This window comes from Elgaria multicarinata, chromosome 2 (assembly GCF_023053635.1).
Source record: "Elgaria multicarinata webbii isolate HBS135686 ecotype San Diego chromosome 2, rElgMul1.1.pri, whole genome shotgun sequence".
NCBI lineage: Eukaryota > Metazoa > Chordata > Lepidosauria > Squamata > Anguidae > Elgaria > Elgaria multicarinata.
Window position 1 is genome coordinate 54,189,455 of NC_086172.1, and position 12,573 is coordinate 54,202,027.

Genomic DNA, 12,573 nt, shown 5'->3' on the forward strand with positions numbered 1-12,573 from the left:
CAAAAAATATTCCTGATGACCATTAAGTTTGAACCAGTTCAATGCAAACATTTAAAAGTGTGCTGTAATACAGGGGTGATATATACCGGTGGGCCAATGGGCAGTGTCTGGTAAACTAGTGCCTTAGTTTTCTTCTCCTATAAACAGAAAAGATGGTTGGCTGCCCTGGGCTTATGTAGGAATGCTTGAGTAGGTTTGAACTAGCAAGACAGTTCTTAAGAAAGAGTGCAGACTCCGACACCTATTAGATTCTGAATAAGCTCTGTTGTAAATAGCGGGTCGATGGGAATCCCATTTTTTTTGTTTTAAGGTAGACTGTGTTCCCTGGTCTGATAACTACCTGAGCTGCAAATAAGTTGAATATTAACTAATTGACTGCTTAAAATGACTATTAAAAGTGACAGCTTTTAAATGTGAGTGAGCACAAATTGCATTATTTCATTCTTTATTCTTAAGAGATTTGTGTTGGGATACATTGCTGAAATCAAGAGACATACCTAAATTGCTTGCAACAATGACATTTTATTTTCGTGGGTAAAAGCTTCAATTCAAACAGTATTATTGAATATGTGATCAGTGAATGATTGTGCTCTCGGGTCCTATGTGTATGTATCCTGTTTCTGAACCTACTCAACTCTGAGTCACATGACTCGTTCACTGCGTGGCTGCTGTCCAAAATACTCACTTATGCCAAGTTCCAGTCCAGCTGTGCATGTTGAGTGGCAGGGAGTGGGCTTCAATTCTGGGTGGAGGAACAGTGGAAGGGCAGGAGCTTAATCTTATTTAAGGGTACATTTTCATCTAAGATCATCCCCCAAGTTGCTTTCCTATGCCTTGGATGATGATGATGATGATGATGATGATGATGATTCTTATTATCCTCCTCCCTTCTAAACATCCCTTCTAAACCCCATAATGCATTCTGCCCCAAGGTTCATTCTCTCCCTTTCTCCCTCATTCTGTGCTTTGTAACAAAGCCTATCCTTTGTTATATGCATAACAAAGGATACGTGGTTTCCAAGAGATGGAGCATCCCAGGGTTATTTAGCACCTCACGCTTGCAGTGGGAGCAAACAAACATCAGGATGCCATCTTTGCAATAAATCAAGGTTTAAAAAAAGGGGGAGGATCCACAGTGGCACTAGGTCATTTATATGATGCATCAGCCATTGCGAAGCCCTCTCAGGACTCTCCCCCCCCCAAGTGCTGAATTTAAAAGGTCAGGGACTCACCCTGACTTTTTTCTCTTGGAACGAGGCAACGACAGCATCTGCCATCTGTCGCCTTGCTCCAGAGCTGCTTCGGAGGTGTGTCTGGGCAAATGGCAAACCTTGATTGGTCGCCATCTGCCTGGACAAGGGTGAGAGGGTGGGCCAGCGAGCTGAATGGCTGCTGTCCCGCCTGCGCACTTCTCTGGCATGGGGAGAAGCTGAAAAAAAAGGTTTAAAAACCCCTGGAATGTGAGGAGGTGTGGGTGCCCCAGTGCACAGGTACGAGCTGAATGGCTGCCTCCATGGATCCTCGGAAAAAGAAGGTAAAAAAGAAAAGAAAATCCTGGAGGGACTAAGGAGGCGCAGGCATCCCCGTGCACAAGTTGGCCACTCCTCCTTGTCTGAAAACCCCGTGCTCACTCCTTCACATGGGGATAACGGGAAGGAGCACAAACATGAGGGTTTGAGGGCTGAGGGCTCCAATGCGCCATCATCAAGATGGGCCCCAGGGTTGTCATTCCATGTGAAAATGGTCATTACGAGAGAAATGCACCCTATTGAGAGATTTCATTTCCATCTCGTCTGGAAGTTTAAGAGTTCACAGCAAATTTATCAAAAACTAGCGAATTTATCAAAAACAGAGCTTCGGCTATTGGGCGGTATAAAAATGCAATAAATAAATAATTCAGTTTAGCCATATTTTTAAACCTTGAGAGTTCCCATTGGCATACGTAGAGTTTTCTATTTCAGCAGAAAAGCTCATGGGAAGGAGAAACTTTTAAATCACATTCCTCCTCAAAATGTTTGCAAATATTCACAGCACTCTTCTTGTAATTGCTAGAAATTCTCTTGACATAATTTTGGGCAACTGTCATTCATATATTTAATTATATCCCTAAAACCTTTCCACTTCATTAAGCTCCCTTTTCACCTTTAAGTGCTGCATTTAGCAAAAATGGGTGGTGTCCGACGCAATGGCTTTACTAATCTGTTGTATCAATTACATCACACTTATCTAGCTTCAGGGCATTAAAGCTCACTCTCCAACCCCAGTGAATATCATCCACATCTTTGTCTTTTTAATCTCCTTAAGGGTTCAGTTATGCTGCTCCACAGAAGATGGAGTGAGCAGGAGGAGGAGTGGCACAATTGGAGGCATGGGGAATTGAGGCCACGTGTCTCTCAAAAGCCTAATCTTGTCAAAGGTGCTAGAGAGGCATAAAGAAAAGCGCATGATCAACAGGCACAATGAACGTTATAAAATACATAATGCACTTGTGTTTCATACTGCCACTGTGTCCCATGATACAGAAGATCAAACACCAGGACAATATAAGGTGTTAGTCTTTGTGAAACACTAAAGAACAAAGGGATAAAATTGGCTGTGCAAACATTGTGTATGCAAAAGTAACAAAGAAACTTTGGGCACCTTAAAGACTAACAAGTTTATTATGGTATAAGTGAAGTGGACTGTATTGGACTGGGTTGTAACTGCGGTTGTGTGTTTTGTTTTATGCTGGCGTTTGTACTTTTTAAGAATGTTTGCTCTTTTTACTGTGTTTATTACCACTTCAGTTTTTATTATGTGAGTTTTATTGTTGTACATTGCTTTGTGAGGGCTCCTGCCTTGAAAGGTGGCCAAATATTTATTTATTGCATTTTTATACCGCCCAATAGCCAAAGCTTTATGCCAATTTGTTAGGCCATAAGGTTTGTTGGTTTTGCTGCAATTGACTGACATGGCTACTCTTATGGAAACTGCATGCAAAAATGTTTCTCTAGGCACAGTTTGATTTTCCTTGCTCAAGTTTTTTCTCTACAGATTAATTACATAAGGAAAAGAACTCCACACGTGGAAACCGTTTCCCCAATCACAACTGTTTTTCTGGAGTGCAGCTGAATTCTTATATTAACTAAAACTGGACATGTATATCAGGATGATATCGCTTATGAGATGATCCTAAAATGTTCATGTCAGAGTGCCTGAAGCATAGCAAAAACAAAAGTTATCTCATATACCCTTGGTCAATTTTTCTCCCCATACAACAGCCATTATTTTTGGTCCTTGTGCTAGGGAAACATTTAGCAATGAGCTCACAATTAATTTCACTACTTTACTCAAAACAAATGTGATCTCAGCACTATGAATCAGACATTAATCTGTATTTTCAAAATTGCTTCCCCAATGATCCAACCGTCTAGGTCTGCCTGTTCAGGATGTCATGGCTTCCCAGGGTCTCAAAGCTGCCCTGCAAACTGAGATCCATTAAATAAAATTGAGCAGATGAAGTGAAAGAAGAAAGTTTTTAAGACACGCATGAATATGGTGGAACAACAGAGCAACAATGGAAAAGAGTTTTGCACTTTTAAGCACAAATGAACGAAATAAGAAAAAATGGCAACTGTTTTACTTAGAAGTGATCTTTTCTGTATATGGTGATCCGTATACTTTGATGTGATCCTCTGACTATGGTTACAAAATATTTCAGCCAGGAAGGATCATGTCTAAGTAAAACTATACATTATACACAATACATTTAACGCTCAGAGTGACAATCCAGTCCCTCTCCTGAGACCAGCAATGTGTAAATGCAGCAGTGTGTATGCATGGACAACCCTAGGTGCGCAGAAGGGAAGGCGTCTCCCCTTGTGTAATACAATTCCCAGCCCCACACACAAAGGGATTCTTTCAGAGACGAGTGGGATTGTGTCTTGTTTTATTTTATTTTTCATCCTCACAACAGCTCTGTGAGGTAGGTCCCATTTTAATAGACAAAGGAGGCTCACGCACATTGACCTGCCTGCAGGTCAATAAACTGGGCTTTTTAAAACCAACACTTTATCTACTAGATCTAACTGGGCCTGTAGATATTGGATGGCCTTTTTAAGAAAAACCCTTCAAAATCCACAGGGTGACTTTAATAATGCTGCCTTCTTCAAAAGAAAGGAAAATACCCTGCGAAGGCCTGTTTGCAAAAATTTTGAGAAGAAACAATTATGCACGGATGAAGAAAGACCGACATGAGCCCCATAATCTTCTTTTGTTTCCACTGTGTAATATTGCTAAGAATTTACTTTGTCATTAGGTCATGGTGAATAAGATCCAGACAAGTTACACACCTTGAAAATAATTGAAAAAAACAGAATAATATATCTTGCCTATGCTACAAAATCTCAAGTGTATCAAACTCCTTTTCACAAGCCTTATGTACTTCCATGTAACTCACACACTCTTCCTAATGCTAACAGATACTGCTACCTACATCCAATGGGTTCCACAAGCACACACTTCTGCATGTAAACTAGAGCTTCTTCTTTATTTTCTTTCTTGACTGTAACTCCTTGTGCTGAACTAGTGGCTGTTTTAGAAGGAAGCAGAAAATTCAGACGTTCCACAGAGCTCTTTGGACTCAGGCCTTTTTCACCCCCAGAATACTTCACACATTGGCTTAACTCCTACAAGGCATCAAATCATGGTTAAAGAAGCTAATCCATGATGTCAAAATAGGCACACCATGGTTTGCAATCTGCTAGTAAATCAGAGTTTGAAATGGATTTTCAAATCAAGTTTTGTCTTAATTAAGGTTTGGCATGATCTCGTAAATTGCAGACCATAGTTATAGGAAGGAACACAGGAAGCAGCCTTATACCAAATTAGACCATCTAACTCAGTATTGTCTATAATGACGGGCAGTGACTCTCCAGGGTTTAGGGTTACATAGGGAAGGATCCAACAATGTTCATGGCTGCCTAGTGCTACTGACATTGTGCAATGCCAACAGCACTTGCTGGTGCAATGGAAAATTTGGCAATGGGGTAGTGGCAAATAGGGCATTTCTTACTTTAAAAGGTGTGCAGGGAGCGTGTACTTTGTTTTCAAGGAAAATTGCATTTCTGGGAGATTTCCAGGAGCATGGGTTTGTTTGAAAACAAGGTACGTGCTTCCTGTGCACCTTGTTTAAAGGGAGGGAAAATCTTTTTTTGCTGCCGCTTCCAAAACATCCCATTGCACTAGCAAGTGCAATCACTGATTTATGATAATAAAAAACAGATGCATTGTTAGATTTTCCCCATAGATTCTTTCATGACTTCTCTTTAATTTATGACTGGTTTAAGTAAGACAGAGTACAATTCATATCGCTATTGCTTTGGTATAGTTTGGAGTTTTAATAAATAGGATATCTAACCTCATGCCATGCTGTTTTCTCTGCTTTAACAACTCATGATCATTATGTTGAGCATTTACTCTTAACACCAAGCAGGGCTGGTGTCAGCATGGCTGAGCACCTGCTGATGTCCCCAGGGCTCAAACGAGTCCATTGCCAAACCCTCTGGGGCTTCTGCTGACCCCATCAGCTCCCCTACCCCAATGGCAATAGCAGGGGTGGCAGCAGCACTAGGTCGGGGCTCAGGTTGCCACGGGTTGGAAGCTCATCAGTAACACTATGCTGCAGGGCCACTGAAATCTGGTGCTGAATTCTGACACCAAGATTAGAAAGGATTTTGACACAAAGTTTCAGTGCTACAGCTCCATATCAGAAAAGACATGAAATTGTGGTTCCTGCTGAGGAACCCCCTTTTTTTCTTTTTTCTACTATTTCCAATTTTTCTAGCGGTTCCTTGCTACAATAATGTGCAAATGCACAAATTCCTATCACCCAAATGGAGAATTCTGATAACTATTCAAGTTGGCACAACATCTGGCCATCACGCTTGATCTTCTGAATATTTTGCATAAGCATCTGCTGGTGTCTCCACTATATGATGAGGAGTCTTCAGAAACACAGCACCATTCTGTATCTTTTCTTCACCCTACAGATATCTGAGCACTTTCGCTTCTTCATCAGTCTTCATATCACTTTCAGTAGTTAGGAAGAGTCACGTCATATTACAAAAATTACAGTGACTGAGACCAGCAACAGGATGCTAACAGCCTGTCTGCTGCTACTGCCTGATGTCCTCCGAGCATGCATAACTGCAAATACAGCATTTGTATGATTCGTTGGTATGTCTACATTGCAAATCATCCCTTCACAGCAGGAGATGCATTCCTGTAGGTTTGAAAAGACAGCATTATTATGCAGAAATACAGCTGCTACCCGATTAAAAAAAATTTGGTAGAATAAACATATAAGATTTAATCAGTTAGTTAAATCTGCATATTAAGTAAACAACCATTCTGGGTGGGGGAAAAGCATTTTCTGGTTTTAGATAGCGTGCACACACACATCATAGATGGCTCAACAAACAGAAGAGGAATTGCCTATTCTATAAATGTATCAGTTACCTACTTTTTTTTAAAAAAAATGAATACGTAAGTTAGAAATAGTTAACCACATATTAAATATCTGCTACTTGGTTTACTAAAAGACACCTTTTTAAAGTCAACTGTAAAGTTTTTAGAGTTGAAAATTGCTTTCACACTTGGTCCCTTTAGTACAACTTGAGATGTTTCCGCAATCAGCTTGAAGCAGAAATAAAACTGTGGTTCCACACAGCACATAATGCAGCACAACATTAACTAGCAGTGCCTCTGTCCACGGGACAGAAAGGAAATCAGTAATTAAAGCAACCCCTGCTCTTGCAGGGAACAGAAACTGACCAATTAATTAGCAATTCATCACTATCTGTCACTGAAGAGAGGAAATGAAAGAGAGAAATGACAGTGTAGAAGCTTATAATTAAAAGGCACAGTATACCATAAATTTGAAAGAAGAGTGTGCTAAACTGTGCACTCAAATTTTACATTTGCATTGCACTTGCTTGGAATAACAAAATATACACAGACCTGGTTCGCACATAACTAGAAGCCACCGTGGGTGAATTTCCCCACTTGGCTTCTTCTTGTGGTGGTGGCTATATTGAATATTTGAGCTACAACAGGGACATGCCTTAGCTTGTTGTTACATGTGAAATTGGCAAGAGTAGGTTCTTGAAGTGGTTGATGGCATATCCAGAAGACATGGGCTGTTTTAGGGTTGTGGGTGGCTTGTCAACCACACTAACAACTCACCCTCACTGAGTTTGCATGCACTGATAAGCTACACCAATGCCACATCCTGAATTTACAAAGTGGTACCTGCCACCATGACAAGAATGCCCACTGGAAAATTCGCCTGTGGTGGCTTCTCATTACATGTGAACCAGGACATTGTCTTGCTTGTAGCTCAAAGCATACTAAAACTGCAGGAAATCCACAATGCTTATCCTGAAACAGTGTATCTGATAGATTTGCTTAGTGACTTTGTCAAAAACAGGTCATTCCTGAGCAATGCTACAGCTGATATTCTAAACATATAAAAACAATCTAGGCTAAGACGTCTAATTTAGTATTTGGAAGGTAATCCATAGCTCCTAGCGTCTCTTGTATTGATAGCTGTTTGGGGGCTTACAGAAACTGGTGAGACTCCTCCTGGTGAGATATTAAAAGAAATGTAAGCAAGTAAATCTCAGCTAGGTCACCACTGTTCTCAGGCCAAAATTCAGTTTACCATCTTTTACCAAATTAAGTCTGTTGCCAAGTTTTCCATTGGGAGGGTGGCCCCACTTTTAAGTTGCCGTTCTTTACACTGAAAGGTAATGCTTACTGTAGAAGTAGCTTCCCTGTAGTGACGACAGCCTACAAAATGGCATTCTTCCCTGGTAGCACATTTTTTCGTGACAGAGGTGCTCCTTCCATAATTAGTGAAGTGATGGACTGTCAAACAGTACTGTGTGTCTATGTAAAAAAAAAAACACACACAAAACACTAAAACCACAAAAAGTCAAGAACAGGGTAGTTCCACTGAGAGATTTAAATTTGTACTTCAAATGCACAGGCTAAACTTCTTAACCAGAAATCACGTTCCCAGTCACATTTGAGCACCTGACCTGGAATTACTGATAAATAGTGCATTCTTTTCTGGCCCCTCCCTGACAGCCATCCTGGTCATAGAAAACATTTCTAGGTTCTTGCTTGGGAACCTTTGAAATGTTCCTTCCCATCTTCTCTAAATTTAGAGCATATATGTCCTGATCATGCTCTTCCTGAAATGGGAATACCTGCAGACATCCCTGCATCCCACTGGATGCAGGCCTTCTCAAGATAGTGGGAAAGATGCCTAAGGTATCTGCACAACCCACCCTGCCTCTGTTCCCATGACCAGCATTCCCTCCCCACATAGAAGAAAAGGCAGAGCTGTTTGCATTTAAATACAATTTGCAGAGGGCAGAGATGCTAGGAAAGCACCCAGACAAAAAACCCCAGAGTGAACAACAACTTCTCACTATGTAGCTGCAATTTTCTTTTCAATTTGGTGACACCATGGCCGGATCTACACCAAGCAGGATACAACACTTTAAAAACGGGTTGAAAACGGTATATGTAATGTATCCTGGACCTGAACAGTTGTCAAAACCATTATATACCATTATAAGCAGTAGTGTAGATCCTGCCCATGTGTCAAAGCTGCCCTTTGTACCCTGCAGCAGTGACAGAGTGCCTTTATTCCAGGCTGTTGCTTAATGTCTAAAGGCCTGGCATCACATGGGTGGGGCCAGTGTTGTGGGTCCTTCCTGTGCAGTTGTTGACAACCTGAGGTGGGAAGGACTGTGGCTGTTAAACTTTACATCAACAGCATGAAATGAAGCCAGAAGATAAGCAGCTCCTCCATCACTCCTGTAACATAAAGGCACGAAGTCAGCTATAAATGTCAAATATGATCAATACTGTACCATGTTACAGTACTATAAGGCTGCTGCTTGTAATGTTTACCTCATGAATTCCTAAACAGGAGTCCAGGAAAACAGCTGTGTCCCCCTAATGTAATCAGCATTTTGGAATGTTAAATCCTACTTAACTACCTTATGCTGATGATAGAGTGGAGTTAGTCGGAAAGGCCAATACAAAATGTCTATCTTGTTTTTGTTTTCTTGTTTCTTGTTTTTTAAACAGATTTTTTTTAATTATGCGTATCAGCAACCAATATCAAATATGTGCTCCATATACAGATATAGCATCACAAGAGGACTGCATAGCAACCAAATCCATACCTATTACTTTCCCACTCAGGCAGCAACCAACTATCTATAAGTCTGACCTATACGCCATCCCCTACAAATGCAAATACTCTTTCAATATTTTACTGTTCTCCATACACTTACTCAGAGGACACCATTTATCTTCAGCCCATCTGTTACAGTTGTAATTGTCAACAACATTGTCACAAGTAAAACACTTGAAGCTGCTTGGAAATGGGGTAGCTTTATCAAGAAAGAAAGAAAGAAAGAAAGAAAGAAAGAAAGAAAGAAAGAAAGACCAAGTTAGTTTACAATCATGATTCCAAATTCTACACACACACACACACACACACACACACACACACACACACACACCAGTTATGCCCTAGAGACTGAAGGGAACCAAGAAACAAACTTTGTTAAATTTTAAGTAAATATTCTTGCAGCACAATTCTCAACATGCTTATTCAGAAGTAAGCACCACTGAGTTCAATGCTATTTACTTCCTAGTAAATTTATTTTTATTTTTTATTATTGCATTTATATCCCGCCTTTTTTCCTCCAATGAACCCAAGGCGGCGTACATAATCCTCCTCCTCTCCATTTTATCCTCACAACAACAACCTTGTGAGGTAAGTTGGGCTGAGAGTCTATGACTGGCCCAAAGTCACCCAGTGGGTTTCCATGGCCGAGTGGGGACTAGAACCCAGATCTCCTGACTCCCAGTCCAACACCTTAGCCACTACACCACACTGGATTGCAGCCTTATTTCTTTACATAATCACTGATATCCTGTCTCTTCCACCCAAGTAGGGTGGAAGAACAGTTTATAGATACAACAAAAAAACTAAAATAATAATAACAACAACAAAATAAAACTAAAAAAGTAATGCAATATAAACACAAAGTAGCCTTGGTTTGATTTTCAGCCAGTAACAGGGTTAAAGTCTAATAATATTGCCCATATAGATTAAATAGATCAGTTGCCTGTTTTAGATGCCTCAGATCAGTAGTAACCACAATACAGTAGTGTGGACATGCCTTGGGTATGAAGCACATCCACATCCACCCCTTGCCTTCTTGTGGTGCTGCAGCCAAACAGTAAGGAAACAAATCATAAACTGCAATGCTCAATTAACGGCACAGAACCTCTGCATGATGTGTACACAACAAAAGCACGAGAGAGGCGTAGGAGTGGTAATAAAAGCCATGATAACTTAATCAGATGAACACGCAGGTGTGCATTTCAGGCCATTAATTAAGAGTCCTACCTAATAATTAACAACCACTGAAGACAGTCAAATTAATGTTTTGCTTTTAGGACTATATAGAACAGTATCATATATTCCTTTAAAATAAAGTAAGTAAGTAAGTTACAAGAGACTTAAAATAGAAAATGCTGAAAGCTAAACTTATTTACTGACAAACCCAACAGAACTTTAACTGGGTACTTACGGTCTACTGGAAGTCTCACATTATAGAAGTTGATGTTCTTGGCTAGAATCCAATTGCCCGAGACTATGAAGATCTGAACAAAAGCTACAGCCAACATGTGGCAGAGTAATGGCATGCTGTTATTGCACATCAAAGCTTAATGCTCTTACGCCTGAAAGGAAGGGGGGGGAAACAAACAAAAACAAAGGAATATGGTTATGTTTGGCATAATCTCCCCAATACCTTCTTCACAACCACCACTGCCAGCAGTTTTGGTCCAGTGATGAGTGTACATAAAGAAGACATCAGCAGCACGACAAAGCTAAGCTGCTACTGCCTTCTACTGGCCTGGTTGTGATGTACATTACAGCATTGTTCTGTGCATTAGAGCATGCATAAGTGTGGTGACTGGTGCAGTGAATGAAAGGTTCAAAAAGAACACCCATTGCAATGGATGAAATTAAACTGTCAAGAAATAAAGTGGGAAACCATTACACTAATAATATGAATATAAACTGTGGAACACAGACATCAGTGGTCATTTCCAAATGTGGTTGAGTAACATCTAAGTGGTCAGATACTCTTATAAATAGTTGTCATTACACTGGTGTCTGCAAATCAATGCACAGGATTATCTTCTCGTATCCTGGAGAAAATAACCTTAACATTGTAGGTAGAGATGCTCAGTAAAGGAGAATTACTAGCCCACACAAACATATAAGTTGGGAAAGACAAAAAGTGAAGCTATTTATTATTCAAAAACATTTTAGTCCCTTCAGGTAAATAGTGGCCTGATTTCAAAATTTTATACAAGAGCACATAGGACACAGTATTTCTACTGGAGATTCTAAACTGTTGTAAGAATCTACAAAGTTACAATTTCTAGTCAATCCACTGTCTTTCATATTCAGTGAGATCAAGGCCATAGCTAGACCCAAGTTCATCCCTGCCTGAGCGCTGGATGCCCTGTGTGGCACTTAGATGAACAGGTTTGACCCCAGGACAATCCTGGGATAAACCTTAGGTCTAGCTACGGCCCAAGTATCTATACTCAGTTTGAAGATAACAGAATTCTACCTGCAGGTTTGCAGGTGCTAATGAGGAATGAAAAGGCATTTAGCATATAGCCTCCCTCTAAAAGTATACCCCCACCTCTTGCTTCTGACTCAGAGCAAAAGTCTCCTTGGGAAAGTATGGATATGCTTTTCCCAACGGTTACAAAGCCTCACAAATAAAATGGGGTGTCAACAAGTTCAAAACTAACTGTTCCATAAGCATGCCAATCATTCCTTGGAACTGAGGATGGATTTAATCCAAAGAGAAGTACCACCCAGAGAATTTGGGAAAGGAAGCTGCCTTATTTTGCATCAGACCATTGGTTTATCTAGCTGGTGGCTTTTCAGTGGGAGTGTGATTGAATCCAGTCTGGGTTTTAGTCATAACCAGCCAGAACTCTTTAGCTATCCAAGCTGCTGGACCTATTTGAGGGATAGGATTCTGAACCTTGGATAGTGCCTTTACAGTTCTGGCTGAAACCTAGAATTGATTCACAGTCCCACTGAAATCAGAACCACCATTCTCCACTGCTCTATACTGCCTACAGCGCAGATTCTACATTGAAGGGCAGCAGTATTCCAGGGTGTCAGGCAGGGTCCCCCCCTCCCCAGTTGTACCTGGAAATGCTAGGGAATGCTGGGTCCTTTTGCAGGCAAATCAAGTGCTTTGCAACAGAGTTAGAAAATTTCCTAAACTTACCATCAATATCACCAGTTATCCAAGAGTGGCAATATTTAATATTGTAATATTTACAATTGCTTATAAACATTATTAATGTATCATTCCCACATAACATCCTACTTCAAGTACACACAACCATAATTCAGAATTTATAACAGAATGTGTATGAGAACAAGCTGGCACACATGCTGTT

At 40.5% G+C, this 12,573-nt stretch overlaps 1 protein-coding gene across 1 annotated transcript in view; it reads right to left on the reverse strand.

Annotated features, from left to right (window-relative positions):
- Positions 1-6,061: 6,061 nt before the first annotated feature.
- The window catches only part of LYPD6B (LY6/PLAUR domain containing 6B), a 34,949-nt gene continuing 28,437 nt past the window's right edge, over positions 6,062-12,573 (reverse strand). The window contains exons 2-5 of the mRNA XM_063116575.1: positions 10,665-10,815; positions 9,354-9,452; positions 7,799-7,929; positions 6,062-6,262 (exon numbers count right to left, since the gene is read on the reverse strand). Of these exons, the coding sequence (XP_062972645.1) occupies positions 6,095-6,262; positions 7,799-7,929; positions 9,354-9,452; positions 10,665-10,794 (528 nt within the window). The 5' untranslated portion in view covers positions 10,795-10,815 and the 3' untranslated portion in view covers positions 6,062-6,094. The remainder of the gene's footprint in view (positions 6,263-7,798; positions 7,930-9,353; positions 9,453-10,664; positions 10,816-12,573) is intronic.